General features: G+C 41.8%; 1 protein-coding gene across 2 annotated transcripts in view; it reads right to left on the bottom strand.

Moving 5' to 3' along the window:
• Positions 1 to 17,362, bottom strand: part of LOC116398195 (actin-binding LIM protein 2-like) — a 57,662-nt gene that overhangs the window by 13,890 nt on the left and 26,410 nt on the right. For both annotated transcript variants that reach the window (XM_031874289.1, XM_031874288.1), the window contains exon 2: positions 12,759 to 12,938. In XM_031874289.1, coding sequence (XP_031730149.1) covers positions 12,759 to 12,938 — 180 coding nt within the window. The remainder of the gene's footprint in view (positions 1 to 12,758; positions 12,939 to 17,362) is intronic.

Below are 17,362 nucleotides of genomic sequence, written 5' to 3'. Positions count from 1 at the left end.
ATACCTATCAGGAGCTGATAGTGTTACCTTATATATTGGAGGGATACATTTTGTGGGGAGAAATAAACTAATCAGGTCAGCTTGCTATAAAATCAGCTGTTCAGCTGGCACATTTTCTAACGCTGTCGCCAGAATAACACGTTTTTTTTTCATGAAGTGGAGAAAGAAATCTCAAATGATCTCAATAGTAATTACCTAAACTTTAATTTAAAGTCTGTCATGCATTTATGGTTGGAGCTCACTGGGTGACATTACCCCCCCATCTAAGTCTCGATGTATGAGTGCCATTTCATTGGATTTTAAGAGTTGTTTATGCCATGCACATATTTCTTTATGCAAAAGTGGCCATCATTATGTGTATGGAGCCTCCATGTTAAAGAGTGAAATATGTCCCTGCATGACTGGTGGTGGCTATCACCCATCAGCCATTATCAGAGTCCAGTTAAAAATGTTTTAGATATCTAGATTCAAGTTAAGGTATTTTAAATATTGTTTTACGTACGACAATATGATACCCAGCCCTATCAGACACACAGATATGTTAATTGTTGCATTGTGTGTGTGTGGCTGAGGGGAATAATATAGGATACAGCACCCAACAAATCAATTTAATTTGCATGTTGTGTAAAATATATGTAATCTGGCCTAATCCAAGCCAGCAACCCTGACCTTCTGGAGGATTAAAAATATACAAGCACATCTGAGAGAGCCTGTCGTGTGTGTGTGTGTGTGTGTGTGTGTGTGCGCGCGCGCGCGCTAAATGGAATGTACTTGTATCACGTGTTTCTAGTCTTCCAAACACTCAAAGATTGCACTACATGTCATCATTTACCTATTCATACACTGATGACAGGAGCTACCATGTAAGGTGCCACCTGTCCATCAGGACTCTAACATTCATAACCATTCACACACAGTAGGCACAGTTACAGTACCAATTTAGGGTTAAGTGTCTTGCCCAAGGACACATGGACATGGACTAGTGGAGACAGGGATTGACCACCGATCTTCTGATTAAAGGACGACCCTGCTCTCCACTGAGCCACAGTCGCCCCACAGTGTATGTGTGTGTGTATGTGTGTAGAAGACAAACTGAGAAAATGTGTCCTTCCAACACATTTCACCTCCAGAGACATTATTTACAGACATGTTATTGTGTCATATAAAATATATATATTATGTGCTATGTCCTTACGTGAGTGTGACCTTGACTCTGCCTCATGTTTCACAATGACTTCCACTGTGCATGTGTGAGCGTGAGCAGGGTTAAATATACATAGGCTATGTGCTTTCTGCCATGAATGTGCGACCTGGACTGCACCTCATGTTTTACAATGACTCACCATCCATGTGTGAGTGGTGGGATGGAGGGGTGTGGGGGGGGTGTTGTCAATCACTAGTCTATTTCAGGACCTTGACAGTCTTCAGCCTGCTGGCATTGATCTGACCAGCTCTGGGAGTGTGCTTGAAAGACAGAAATCCAAGATTGATACTTCTGACAGGTCAAATGGGCTCACAGTGATCCAGGTTCCTGCTACACTGGTTTAAATTGCAAGCAGGTGTCTAATGAGGCAATAGCAGGGGAGCTCTGTCTATTGTCTAAATCACTGGGCAACACTGTATCTCATAAGGAGATGAGGATGTTCAGCAAGACGTGAATCTTGTTTAAACCCCAAAATGAGCTTGCCTAAATGCTGCCAATGAACCTTTAGAGGAGGACATTCAATCAAGTCAAGGACAGCACTGTAGACTTATTTCCACTGTGGTTCTTGTTGTAAAGAGAGCAAAGATACAGGAGTATTGGTGACTAACTGATATCATACTACCAACTACCCAAAATAAATGATAGAAAATGTCATCAAACCAGAACAAGAAGGATAAGTCTTTTTTTTAAAGATGTGGTGGTTACATCCATTGCACAGGAAAACTATAAGGCAAGTATAGCAGGTCAACGTTGCCCCAAGAAGTTGGTCTGTAAACTGTGATGACTTTACAGTAGACAGTTTGGGTAATAATCTTAGCTCTCCGTGATAACAGAGCAGATTCCATCCCCTTATGAAGATCCTAAGGAGCAGCTGAAACTTTGGAAAAAGTACATACCAAGTGTTTAATTAGCAGGTGATCTCTGGTAAAATACAATCATCCACATGTAATATACAGTGGGTACGGAAAGTATTCAGACCCCTTTAAATTTTTCACTCTGTTTCATTGCAGCCATTTGCTAAAATCAAAAAAGTTAATTTTATTTCTCATTAATGTACAGTCAGCACCCCATCTTGAAAACAGAAATGTAGAAATTTTTGCAAATTTATTAAAGAAAAACTGAAATATCACATGGTCATAAGTATTCAGACCCTTTGCTCAGTATTGAGTAGAAGCACCCTTTTGAGCTAGTACAGCCATGAGTCTTCTTGGGAATGATGCAACAAGTTTTTCACACCTGGATTTGGGGATCCTCTGCCATTCTTCCTTGCAGATCCTCTCCAGTTCCGTCAGGTTGGATGGTGAACGTTGGTGGACAGCCATTTTCAGGTCTCTCCAGAGATGCTCAATTGGGTTTAGGTCAGGGCTCTGGCTGGGCCACTCCTTTGTTATTTTAGCTGTGTGCTTAGGGTCATTGTCTTGTTGGAAGGTGAACCTTCGGCCCAGTCTGAGGTCCAGAGCACTCTGGAAGAGGTTTTCTTCCAGGATATCTCTGTACTTGGCCGCATTCATCTTTCCTTCAATTGCAACCAGTCGTCCTGTCCCTGCAGCTGAAAAACACCCCCATAGCATGATGCTGCCACCACCATGTTTCACTGTTGGGATTATATTCAAGTCCAATCAGTTTAACTAAAATTAAATGGACAGCATGTGAGTTAAATATGAGTGTCACAGCAAAGGGTCTGAATACTTATGACCATGTGATATTTCAGTTTTTCTTTTTTAATAAATTTGCAAAAATTTCTACATTTCTGTTTTTTTCTGTCAAGATGTGGTGCTGAGTGTACATTAATGAGAAATAAAATTAACTTTTTTGATTTTCGCAAATGGCTGCAATGAAACAAAGTGAAAAATTTAAAGGGGTCTGAATACTTTCCATACCCACTGTATATCATATGCACACTATGGCATGTATGTAAGGATTGTCCTTTTAAGTGTGTGTGCTTTCCTTCCCCCCCAAACACGTGTGTGAGGTCAGCACCCCTGGCCCAATGACGAACACACATACTCCCCCCTGGCTCTGTTCTAGTCAGCCTGTTTCCAAGAAGGAGACAATCCAATAGCCAACACCCTACGCTGAACATCACAACCATCTGCTATTATAACACCACTGATCCGACCGCCAGGACTTCAACATGTGGCCAGTAGCCATCTTTACCAGCTGACTTCAAGGAAGAAACACATTCAGGCTGGGTAGTTGTACAAAAACAATGCAATCCATTAATCTGTCAAAACCTCGAAGGAAGTCTTGGTTGGCTGACTGTGTGAAATAGATGGTATGAAATGGAGTCACAACTCAAAAACGTCATTGTAACAATCTCCTTAGGTTTACTCACTTAATGTCGGATTTCTTTCATTTCTACAGTTGTAATCTTTTCAGTTAAAGTGTCTACATTACTCTGTATGTAAGTAAACATTGCTATGTCAACAATATTCTAATATCAAGTCAGAGTAGTACTTACGAATCTTAGTTGACCAGCAGTGGGATTTTGAAAATTCACTGGTCATAATATTGTTTTGGATCTAAAGTATTTTGAAAATGTATTGCATGTCTTGTATATTATATAGTAAAACATTCAGCAAGGACAAGGACAGGTAAAATCCAAGATTTTGGATTAAACATGAGCTGCTAGACACATCATTTTCCGAAGAGGATGATTGATTTCCATTGAGTTTTCGGAGATGAATCACGTCTCATGTTCATCATTCAGCAAATAGAGATGGTAAGGAGTTATTGAGCCCTAAATCTGAACCTTCAGTCATGTGACTCAATCGTATATGGGGTGGAGATATTAACCAATAACTCAGTTCAAGGATGCTCTTTGGCATTTGATATGAACAGCTGTCATGGAGTACTACCCAATGGCCTTTATCCCGTCTTGTCTAGATGGTAACCTTAGATATGCCAAAAGCTCACTGCCCATTGACCTATCCTAACCATAAACATCCAAGGTCAATGTCTGACCTCAACCATCTTGCGAGAGTTTTCACAAATCAAGGGTTACCACCTGGACACGACCTCTTGATCCACTCCCAATCAAAGTCGTGACTGGTTTTGGCCCAGTGTTCCCACACAGCTTTAAGTGCTTCCAGAGATCTTGCTGTTTCATCGATGTAGTGCTCTGTTCTCCACAGCAATTGGAAGTGATGTCATGAAGCATGTGACAGAGGCCCAGATAAGGATCATTTCACGACACCTGAGCCAGCTCCCTTTGTTGAATGAAGACCATGCAATGGCTGCTCAAACACCAGTGAGATTCCCCATCAGTTTTCCTCATCTATCTTATCCATCAGCACATGCATTTCTTTTTTGTGATATCACAATCAGGCAGTCAAAGATGAGAATCCTGATATCCAAGTGAGTAATACTCACCGTCTCAAGGGAGAGATGAACTACATCTATAAGAATAAAGCTTGTATTTATTGTTTTTCCCAAATTATGGCATTGAGAAGCATTCCAACTCGGCAGACTACTCCTACTTCTTTAACAGTTTTGAGCTTTATGGGGAAGCACTGTGCAATAAAAGGTACCAAACCTGTGTTTGTGAGGGAGTGTTGTGAATGTGGTCTGTGAAATAAAGGAGTCTTTCCATATCACAATTCCAACTCATTACTGGTTATATGTAGGCTTTCTAACAGGGTGTGACCAAATATTTTCCCATTTGAGTATTCCAATGCTATTTGGATGATTTGAGGGCCAAAGCAAATAGATTAGGGATAAAGGTTTGTTCTGCCTGGTCGTTTCATCTGCAGCTCTCTGCTATGGATGGTGTCAGTTTAAAGCAGACATAACAGCATATATAGAGTAAATAAAACATAATTTCCTTACACACAGCTTGCTTTTGAGAGCAGCTACCATGAAAACATCAAAAGCTGCAAAGCTTAAAGCTGCAATATTGGATTTTTCTAAGTATATCACCAGTCATATGTTGAACATCTACAATCCCATGACAACTGGGCTAACTCCATCTGCTGTGGTATGATCTAAAGTTCCAGAATAGCTACTAAATGGACCTGAAACAAACAAAATTAATATTGAAAAAAATTGAAATTACAAATATTTGAATATACTTTGAACAATTTGATGCACATTATTATGATGTTTGCTCAAGTGTAGCATCAGTTTCTAGTAAGGCACTCTTCATGAAGGGTTATATGTTGTTAGAAGGGCTGTCAACTAATTTTCTTAATTTGAATATATATTCAAATCGTAAAAACATACATTAGAATACAAAAATGAATATAATTATTGTATAATACACAATTATATTGTGGAATAAAAAGCTTTAGAGAGAGACGTTACATTACGTCATGTAAACAAAGCACGTACCTGTAAGGGCTGTGCTCTAGATCAGACTGGAGACATAACCACTTATATGATGGCTGAGTACAGCTATCTCCAGACATTTGTACACACATTTTATATTGTGACATGTAATGGAAACTTTCAGGCGATCTCCTTCCAGCTGCCACTTTATTCAGGTTTTTGTAGTGAAATGAGAAGGTATCGTATAAATAACTCCTCATTTCAACTTCACCAGTCAGCTGTTCCTCGTCCATTGCGAAGCTTTCTAAGTGAGTGAATGAATATAAACAGAACCAGGGCGTCTGACAAAATTTCTGTTCAAAACAGAATCCTTACATAATGGATAAATTACCTGTAATTAACATTGATTAACAGTAGTCATTCATTATTGACAACATATAAACCCTTTATATTAACAAATGGGATTTGGAGTGACTAGCTAACCCTGCCGATAACTGTACGTTACTGTGGGTCCTCTTTAATTTTTACTATTCCCTCAGAAATATGTCACATTACAGAGACTAATGACACTGTTTCTACCAATTCATTGTGTCGTTAGTTGGGTCTTGCATTTTTACATGTTTCAGCATTTTTTATCTATACCTGGATGCAGCACAGAGAGCAGAGAGTCAATGTGGGTCCTGAGGCTGTGTTTACTATTAGCAGTCCAGAGCTAGAATAGAATAGTACTTTATTCATCCCCAAGGGGAAATTTGTCTGTGGCAGCAGCAAACAGGGTTACACAATAGAATAAAAATATTAAGTGTGTAAAATGCACAATATATACAATGTAATAAAGTAAAATAACCGAGCAGGACCTATTCGATTTAAGAAGATAAAGTAATAAAAATGCACAGTGTATACACTAAGTAGAATCGTATTAAATTAACTAAGTAGGAAAAAATAAACAAAACAGTAGTGCACAAGATCACCAGCAGCAGCAACAGCAGTGTAGCATTGTTATAGTCTTGTGTTTGATTTGGCCAGAGGTGATTTATTATAGAGTCTAATGGCAGAGGGCAGGAATGTTCTCCTGTATCGGTCCTTGTGACAGCGGAGCTGAATCAGTCTGTTGGAGAAAGTGCTCCGCTGTCCCTGCAGTAGGTGGTGGAGAGGGTGGTCCGGGTTATCCAATATGGATAATAGTTTCTTCAGTGTCCTCCTCTCCACCACCTCTTCCCGATAGTCTTGTTTGCAGCTAATGATGGAGCCGGCCTTCTTAATCAGTTTATTAAGTCTGTTGGTGTCTCCGGCTCCAATGCTGCTCCCCCAGCAGACTATGGCAAAGTACAGTGCACTGGCCACAACAGACTGGTAGAACATCTCCAACATCTTGCTGCACACGTTGAAGGATCGAAGTTTCCTCAAGAAGAAGAGTCGACTCATCCCCTTCTTGTACACAGCGTTGATGTTGGTCTTCCAGTTCAGCCTGTTGTCGATGGAGACACCCAGGTACTTGTACTCCTCCACCATGTCCACGTCCTCTCCCAGAACTTTCACCGGTTGTGGAGCCGTCGTTTTCCTCCTGAAGTCGACCACCATCTCTCTGGTCTTGGCCACATTCAGACTCAGGTGATTTCTACCATCCCACTCTGCAAAGTCAACCACTACTGTCCTGTACTCCTCCCGTCCGTCCCTTATACACCCGACCACTGCAGAGTCATCAGAGAACTTCTGCAGATGGCATGACCCTGAGTTGTACTGGAAGTCAGTGGTGTACAAGGTGAACAGGAAGGGAGACAGGACAGTTCCCTGTGGGGCTCCAGTATCACTGACCACCGTATCAGACAGCACACGGCCTAGTCGGACAAACTGTGGTCTGCCTGTGAGGTAGTCAGTGATCCAGGAGACGGTGGATGCGTTAACCCCCACCACCCGCAGCTTCTCACTCAGCAACACTGGTTGGATGGTGTTGAATGCACTGGAGAAATCAAAGAAAGTGATTCTCACAGAGCCACCGGTTCCATCCAGGTGCGACTGAGCTCGTTGCAGCAGGAAGATGATGGCGTCATCCACCCCCACATGAGGCTGATATGCAAATTGCAGAGGGTCCAGTGAGGATTTCACCTGCGGTCGAAGGTGGGCCAAGACCAGCCTCTCCAGCACCTTCATCACATGAGATGTGAGGGTAACTGGTCGGTAGTCATTGAGGCCAGATGGTGTCGTCTTCTTTGGTACGGGAACCAGGCAAGACGTCTTCCACAGCACCGGGACTTCCTCCTGCTTCAGGCTCAGGTTGAAGAGGTGTTGAAGGACATTAGACAGCTGGATGGCACAGGTCTTCAGGACCCTGGGGCTGATGCCATCAGGTCCCGCAGCCTTTCCTTGATGGAGTCGCTCCAGCTGTCTTCTCACCTGGCCAGTCGTCACAGAGAGGGGGGGGAGGGGGGTCATAGCGTCGGTGGTGGCAGAGCCCTTTGAAGTGGAGAGCTCTGAGTCCATGCAGCACACCAGGGGGGACAGAGGGGGAGATGTGGTGTGTGGAGGAGACAGATGAGGGCTCTGAGCTAAACCTATTGAAGAAAGAGTTTAGCTCCTTGGCCCTCTCCAGGGAGCCCCCTGGTTGTCTCCCTCCAACCTTGAAGCCGGTTATCTGCTTCATTCCAGTCCACACCTCCTTCACGTTGTTCTGCTGGAGTTTGGCCTCCAGCTTCCTCCTGTAGGTGTCCTTGCACTCTCTGATCTTCATCTTCAGGTCGCGCTGGACTCTCCTGAGCTCGTCCCTGTCCCCCGACCTGAAAGCTGCTTTCTTCTTGTTAAGAAGAGCTTTCAGGTCACTGGTGATCCATGGCTTGTTGTTGGGAAACAGCTGATATCAGGTCAGCACTAAAGAGGCTAACATTAACTCACATTAAGTCCTGCCCTCCTCTACGCTTGGTGTTAATTACACATGGTTAGCTGAGCGTCGACGGTTCCTCACTTCGGACCTGGCACTGTCCAACACCCAGACTGGTTGTAATTGGCAGTAACACAGCAATAAAGTCCGGGGTCACTGGCTTGATTCTCTTCCAGGTTAACCTTGATATCTTTGATAGAGTGCAGTAGGGCAGAGGTGAGGCAAACCATGATGGAGTGTGTGTGTTAATAGGTAAGATATTTCACCTGATTTTATTATCATATGACATCCATATAGGGTGTGCTATAAGAAAAAAACGAGCACTATACTGTGTTGAACTTGGCTGCTAGCTGAGTCAGATGTCTATGCATCTCTTTGATGTTCCCACTCAGCCTGCTATGGTTTGTTTTATCTCCACTCCTCACTTTCACATGGCTGTCAGTCCACATCTGGACATTTTAAAAGCAAACTGCCCAGCCCCACTCCCCACACAACCTTTGGATAATCAGCACATTTAAAAACCCAAATTAGTTGGATATTAAATTAATGTCGCCATGCTTTGGATTTATGGAAAGGAGGCATGGCAGGCCTTTTCGGTGGGGACTGGGTGGAGTGAGCAGCGCCCTTACATAGCTGACTGTTGCATCTACATGGTATAAATACATCTCTTGAGTCCCGACTCTGATCCAGGCCCACGCTTCCTAATTAAGCTCTTTAGAAAGCAAGCCAAACAACTTGAAGAAAACATGCCCTCTGTTCCTTTAATCATGACCTCCAGTCACTGGGAAATAATGACTTTCAATTATTAACATCTGATTAATGTGTATGTGTGACCCGTGGAGTGTAATTATCACAATTTGTTCTTTAGTCAAAGAAAGATAAAAGTTCAGCATGAAGGAACTAACTCAGCTCAATTAGTGCAGCATAAGAGTCTCACTCCTTAATAGCTGTACAATATTAAACCACAACACACAGTGGTTTACGTTGTTTCCTACTAATCAGGCCTCTTATTCTGTAAAGTAACTAGGAACGACAGGTGTGAAATGAATGTAATGGAGTTAAAACTATAATATTTCCTGAAAGATAATAAAGTAAAGAAGTGCAATAAATAGTGCAGTTCTCCATGTATTATCCTCATTGTTAGTAAGAACCTATTGGATACAGGTTTATGATGTTCATGGGGAAGAAATAGTGGAAGATACTACATGCATAAGTTTAATGTTTCTAGGTTAATGCTGCTCTTGGGGTAAGCATGGTGGACATTTATCATGTCACCACAGTGTAGTGTATATTTAATAACTCTTCTCTTATGGCAGAAACACTACACTTGAGTTAGATGTTATCCTGACATCAGCCTATTGTGTACAGAACTGTGTTTAGAAATTGTTCACAAGGAACATCTTTTACTCAAATATCAGTCGACTGTAATCTAAAGAATCAATGCATCTGTGTGGGCAGGAATAGTGAGGTGGGAGTTATCTTATATTAGATGCAGATGCATACATACATATTGTAGGATCAGTGCTACAATACTGTAGCATTGAGGAGCATACTGGATTAACTGCATGCATCATGTTATTGTAGTTTTATCCTTTTGGATCGAGTAATAATCACAATGCTGCTCTAGGTGTACCGAGTACTCTCCTGTCAGTCTGCATATGCACATTAGTATCACCCAGTGGTGGGCCGTCAGGGCCTGCAAGGCCTTCTCTGCTGGCCTAAACAGAATCACAAAGTTATAACTATTTTATAATTTAATATTTCTTCTTAAATACACTACATGTATTATAATTTATAAAAATATTTTTCCCATTATCTTATGTTCTCATTGCACAGCTACTGTCTTCCTCAGTTGCTCTGCTTCCAGTGCAGCTTGTTTTAAGTAGAGCTTTTATCCAATCAGATTTCACCTCTGTGTCTCTAGGTAAGAACAGAGGCCAGAGGCCTGCAGACGGAGGCCTGCATCCATTTGCAGTTTAAATGAACGGGGACGATATTGTTGATTGTCATAGTCTTCAACCAATCAGATCTTTAGTTTGACATGTTGGGCGTATTCTTTGACGTATCAGAGCCTGCTCGCCGGCCTATGACGTCAGCATTAGTGCAGCTCAGTGTCTGCCGCGAGGTGCAGAGTGCGCTGTGATTGGTCAGTGGGCGAGCACGTGACTATCGTGAAACGAAGCTTAACAGCAGAGGCATGTCGGGTAGTGAATCACATCACGTGATGCAGCTCAGCCAATCAAATATGGGCATTCTGACTGAGTGAGATGCCCCATGACACAGGGGGCTGAGACGAGGAAAGACGCTGCAGAGCAGTACGTACAATGCTCAAGTTGTGAAAGTAAAATCATAAGACGATCTCTTTGTGCCGTGACTTGTCATTAAGGAGTGATGGTGGGTCCCACAGCCAGACCAGCTGAGAACCACTGTCCTCCATGAGTGCAGAAAACATTATATTTTCCTGAATATAAGCTTCTGCATTTTCCAGATGCTCTAGTACTATTCAAACGTATTGCAAGTCTCGTACCGAACTTTACGTACATTTAATACGTACATAGTTACAGCCTTAGAAACTGATAATATCTGTGGCGCCATCATGTGGTTATAAGGTGGTATTTCAGCTGCAGGACAACAGTGAAGGCCCAGGTATAAAATGCACGGCCCGCCACTGGTATTACTGCAGCTGGGACTACATGTTGGTTAAAACATCATAATATTTGAGCATCAGTGTATTCTTGAACCTTGTGGTTCTTTCCTCACCTTTCTTTCCTGCCTTGTGGCAAGAAAATCTTTTTTATGTATATCTTTTTCCAAAAAGTATTCAATCAATGCAAGATTTAGTTGTCAAATCAAAACCTTTTATTTTACCTTGAAAGAACAAGAAGCCACAACCACTTTAAGATGTCACTGGTCTTCTCAGTTATCCAATTATATTCCTCTCTGCCCAGAACCCTTTTCTGAAGTCAAAATGGGAGTAAATACAGGAACCTTAAAGTTGTACTGGAGAGAATGTTCCACTACTGGGCAGGATAACAATACATGAGCACTCCTTATATGTGTATGCTGTTTTCTAGCAGCTATAGCTAACCAAGTGACCTCTTGTTACTCTTTTCTCCATGAGTTTAAAGTCACTGATTCGGTGACTTTGTGAGAACATGAGGCTGTTATTACTGCTAGAACATAATTTCCAAAACAATAAATCCAAGGTCAAGATGTAATAACAGGAAATGATCCATTCATGCCTCGTTCATATAGAGTTGAAGGTGGAGGAGGAGGGGTGTTGTAAAGAGTGCAGACAGGGAGTCTGCTGGTCAGTGTAAGATTAAGGGCGGCATTGTAGCGTCATCAACGGTAGCCTAGCAACAGGAGTATGTGTTAACAACAACAGCAGTCTGACATGAGGCTCATGCTGAGAGTCTGGACTGGGTGGGACGCAAGCACACACTCTATAAAGTACAGTCCCCCACCCACAAGCACACACATAGAACACATGGTTCAAGTATCTGACACCCAACCCCAAATACACATACTGACCCCCTCTCATACACAACAATATATATACACACAACGTAACCCACATTATCTCTGCTGCTGATTAGACCTTATCGACCAATCATTCTGACTTTCTTAGAGAATTTCCTCATATTGCCAAACCATCAATATCCTTATAAATAACGGAGACAACTAATAGGCTACAATAGCTTTCTCTCTTTGGGCTCTCCAGCTCTCTGTCCCCTCAAAGCTGAGCACATCGGCCAACAGTGTGAGTTTACATGTTGAAAATCACAAAAACTGAAGCTTTACCCTGGTCACTCTGTGCATGTCAATGTTGATAAGGGTAGCAATTAGCTTGTTCATTAGCAAGCACTTTATAAAGCAGCAGCCTAACAATAGCCCAACATTTTAGAGGAGCTTTTCAGTATCTTTTCTCCTCAAACACAAAGTGTATTTCATCTCCAAAAACTTCATAATGGATTATCTCTTAGAAAAAGCTCTTAAATTAGTCTTCATATATATCTTCTCTTTTACATAAAATGTCCTCATTAATGTTTGTTTTTCCATTTAGGAAATAGTCTAAATGAATTCCCTTTCTCCCACAGCTCTTAATTCACAAAGTATTCTTACTCAGAAAGTGTCCAGTGTTTTCCCATAATGGTCCGTGTTAATGTCTATTTACCTCTGAAAGTATTTTGTCTAACATATAAAATGGTAGACGTTGGTCATTTTTCCAGTTCCAACATTCACAAAGGGTAAATATAATTTTTTCTGTTCTATACATCCTCAAAAACTACTGATTTTCCTTAGAGTCTATGTTGCTACTTGGCAACCAAAAGTCTCAGTCTTTTCTGAGGTTGTGAGAATGGAGGGTTGTGGGCTGACAAAGGTACCAGGTGATAGCTGGCTGTTACTTACCTTTACAGGCGAAGCACTTGATGTGGAAGTGTTTGTTCTGGACCCGGAGTGCCTCTCCTTTGCACGGCTTACCACAGTTCTGACAGGGGATAGGTCCTCCTCCTCCTCCTCCTCCTCCTCCTTGCTTTTGTTTCTGCTTCTGCTGCTCCAGAGGGCTGTGGACAGCCTGCTGCTGAAACACTGCAGGGGACAGACAGAGACAGAGAAAGGACCATTTCAGGTCTTATTCTAGAATACAGACACAAACATTGATGAAAACAGCCAAACTGACACTTGGACTTATTGAATTTGATGATACATCTGGCAGGTATCTACCAGACAGTGTGGCCAACTATTTAATATGATATATAAGTTGAAGTCTTTGTCCCATTTCCCTTTGTTTCCATACCCATCTTCGTCCTCCCCCTCCCATCCAGAAGTCTATACATGACATCATGGCAATAACTGAAGACATAACTGAATAGTAGAGGCCATTGATGCAATATTCAACTACCGATTCCATAATAAGGGGAAATGTTAAGGGCTACAACTGACATGATCTATAGCAGCAATTAAATCAGTTCAATCTACGAAACTAAAGATTGATTTTTTGATTGGTAATCAAATATTTTTGGGCATTGAAAATATATAATACCAAATACTGCTTGTAATTAGCTTTAATCCATAAATATAAATAGCTCTGGCCTTCTAAACACTTCACAGTGACCCCTGTATTGATACAAAGTTTGTTTGTCTCCATTGGGATCTTCAAGCTTCAAGCACATAATCTCACGTCTTGCTTATTTTGTGTCACATTTCATTACTGAAAAAAACATTGCCTTAATCTAAAAATACCCAGCTCTTCACTTCAGATGTCACATCAGATAAGGATATGAAAAAAACAATGTCTTTTTTATATTCTTAGATTCATGTGAACACACACAGTTGTTTCTTGTTTCCATCACTTAAGGAGACAGTGCAGTTTCTTACATAACCATAACCACATGCCTAACCCGAACCAATGCAAGCCAGCAAGTGCAAAATTGAACGATTTATAATGTGGGGACCAGCTTCTTGACCCTATAAGGGAGGAAGGTCTGAGTATATGACTGAGTAGACCGGTTTATGCCCCCACGCGAGGATGGATGTCCCTCTCTCTCTCTTACACACACACACAAATGGAAAAGCCTAGATCACTTCCCAATCACTTTTAAAGCAGTTACTGTGCTGTGTTCCAGGGCCCTTGGTGGTCAGTCCTGCTGCTGACATCTCCACCCTAACAGCATCTTCAGTACAGCTCGCCCTTTTCCCCTTTCATCATAACCCTGGCAGAATATGCTCACATACTGATCGGCCTTTCAATACCGACAGGGGCATCAGCTGAATGAAAGGCCTTTTGTGTTCTCGGGAAAAATCTGCGTCGTCAGACCGGTTTCATCGGGCCTCCATGGTAACCGGTAATTGGGCTTGGAAAGGGGAGTTCATCAAATGAATTGATTTTGAGGGAGACAGAGAGAAAGAAGCGTAGGGATAATAGTGAGCCAAACAGAGCTGCTGGCAAAAAACTCACCAGGAACTTCTTTCTCTGGTAAGTGTTTCTTTTTTCAGGTCCTCCGGTTGTTTATTGGGGGGGTTTTATGAGCACAGCATTTTGACTTAGATTGAGTTAAAGCTACAATATTTTACTGTTTTTCTAAGCTCTAATGTGAAAACTTTAGACTGGAGAGACTGAAAAACAAATGTAGTGAAAGTAAGTCACTTCATTTGGACAGACTGGCCACTCCAACCACTTAAGTTGAATTTGAAACACATACTGTTGTAAAAAACTATATTAGTATTAGTACAAGATATTATCTATTTGTCTGTGCATTAAGTACAGAGCTGGAGTCAGGACATGGTTAGCATTAAGACTAAAGGCAGGGGGAAACAGTTAGCCTGGCTCTTTCCAAATTAAAGTCCATGCATGTACAACTCGCAAAATTATGAACATGCAAATGCCCCCCTCTTCTTAAAGAAGCGTGACCTGCTTGGCTGGGGGTTACTTGACAGGAGAGTAAAAACAGCCACCAGCACAGCCAGACCTACAGGAGCAACACATTTTCAGCAAGTTTTACAAGGACATCTCCACAACTGTATAGGGACCAAAGCGATTTTTCAACATAGCCTCCATAACCTCCTTAGATCTCTTTAGAATGATAAACTTCCATCATTTGTTTTGGCTAGGTCTTTTGCCCGAATTTTCAAAAGTTTAATTCCCAAAGCGGATTTTCATTCAAATAGAAAGTGAAAAGGTGGACCTTGGTGATGATGAAATATAGTCAAAATATATTCTTGAAGTTTTCTTTGGATGATGCTAAAATCCACAGAGCTGCTTTGATTCAATCCATGTGTCTGATTTACGAATTGAATCAAGACAAGAATATGGATTTTCGACTTTGTTGCCTAGTCTATTGTCGGTAGTAGGAGGGACTTTAAATTGAGAGTATATGTGGGCATGCTAACCAATAAAGACAAGAATTTAGGAGGAGAAAGTCTTGAGTTCTCGTAAAAACGGTCTGAGGCCGGGTTGATTGCAACCATCTGGAAAAGAGTTCAAAACAGTTCAAAAGTGAGACAGGGTTGGGAGGAGGGTCAGCAGCAGGGATTGGTAGTCGCAGGGAAGCGGGGAGGGGTTCTGCCCCCTGATCTGACCCAGCATGCACTGCTGGGTCAGGGGGGGGGAATCCAGCGTCTTTACTTCCTCTTCAAACAGCAAATAGAAGAGAAGGGCAGGCATCATATGGAGACAGGAGATTATCTGTTGGGCCAGATGTAGAATCTAGCAAGTTGTCCCAGACATACAGGCTGCCAGTAACCAAGACATTGTCGTGGTCTGTGATAAGGGTCCAATAATCAGTCAGTGGGGTGAGCAGTTTGCTGATTGCTATTGATTACAGACAGTTGACAATGAGTGGTCAACGGAATTTCTGTTCTCATGTCCTTCTTAAGGGTTTCAGCAGGGCAGCGATTTGCATCGTAATGTTTCGAGCATTTTAAAATTCAAAGCAATCAGGGTAACTATCTATCTTTTCACCATAAGGATATTTTCCCCCTTAGTCTGACGAAGTCGATGCTGTGTCCCAGAGTCCATCATTTCCATAGTTTTGCACTGTGTTGATTCTAGCTGGATGGTGCCCACATGGTTCCCTGCTGGATAGTCACTTATTTACAACAACATCTCCCAGCATTCACTTGAAACACTTGGTCATATATTGCCACAGGTCACTAACAGAAGTCAGTGAGGAACAAATCAATTATGAAACTAGGATTGGATACAAAACTGCACACTAGATATCAGAGGCATATTTTGCACCAATGACTTTCTGTCCTTTTGTCCAAGCAACTAGTAGTAAAGAGGTCAAAGGTTAAGATCTCAATATCATGACATTTCTGTGCTTGTAAAGACTGAAGAAAGTTTTGGAGAAATTATGCACCGAGTGGAAAGTAGAAATCATATCTCTCAGAAGAGTGAGTAGATAAGATAGGGAGTGGAAATAATTCAGTTGATGTGAGGAAGTAATGAGTTTCCTTTCTTTGATTGAGAAAAATGAGTAACTGTGCCGTGTACAGCAGCATAAAGATGCCTTCCCCCTCCCGTCCCCCCTACCCATGCCCTGTCTTCTCCAGGACCAGTTGTCCACATCATCAATCAGTCTTTCTGGTGTCTGTTCTCTGGCTGACAGCCAGTACTGATTTTGTTGTCCCAAAGGTCGCAGCCAGGCAGGCAGCTATCTGAGCAATGCAACACTACATGTCTGTGCTGCATACAGTCACACCACTGGAAGCCTCTGGGAACACATACGGACATCTGCAGGTTACCACCCGCACACGTACCGAATACTGTACTGCCCATACATAGGCATGTGGCTACACCATACAGATATACAGCATCATGAAGAAGAACCCAGACATGTATCCAATTAGGTCACTAACATTAAATGAGAAGGAAAACATTCAGTGTCTCAAAGACACTTAAACAGACAGCGTTTAATGCTGGGATTGAAATCCTTCCTACTTTATACGACACTGAAAACAGTAGAGAGACAAACTTCTACAGTATCTCTACTACTTTAAGGTACATGTACATGTAATAAGGAAGCACAGCCCTCTTCACAGTGGAACACACAAGCAGTTATATCTCAGAGGCCTTTTCAAGATGTCAAGCACTTCCTAAAAATAGAGAGTTCCCTCAACTCACGGGGATCCCATGGTTCTCTGCAACATTCCTGGTGTGAACCATCTGCAGAGGCGGCAGGGGTTCAATGTGGTGGCCGAGCTGTTGACCTTGTGTATTTTCACTTTCATTTGAGTAAACACACAAACATGCTCCAGAAAAAAGTAGATTACATGCTATTCTTATTTTTAAGGAAATCCAGTGAATATATGGCGTGATATTGTATTTCTTAAATGATGGTACATTTCTTTCCCATTTCAAAGAGTTCAAATGTATACTGTAGAAGTTACATATAGAACCATTTAAGTGTTGTTTGAGAGATTTGGTGTACAGGGGTCCTTCACAATACTATCAAGGAAATCATTGTCTTTGACGTTTTTCTCATTTGTGTTGGAATTCATTGTAAATATAC

This window comes from Anarrhichthys ocellatus, unplaced genomic scaffold (genome assembly GCF_004355925.1).
Source record: "Anarrhichthys ocellatus isolate YVR2014 unplaced genomic scaffold, GSC_Weel_1.0 scaffold79, whole genome shotgun sequence".
Classification (NCBI taxonomy): domain Eukaryota; kingdom Metazoa; phylum Chordata; class Actinopteri; order Perciformes; family Anarhichadidae; genus Anarrhichthys; species Anarrhichthys ocellatus.
The sequence above is the reverse complement of the archived record's forward strand: the minus strand, read 5'-3'. Positions and strand labels throughout refer to the sequence as shown.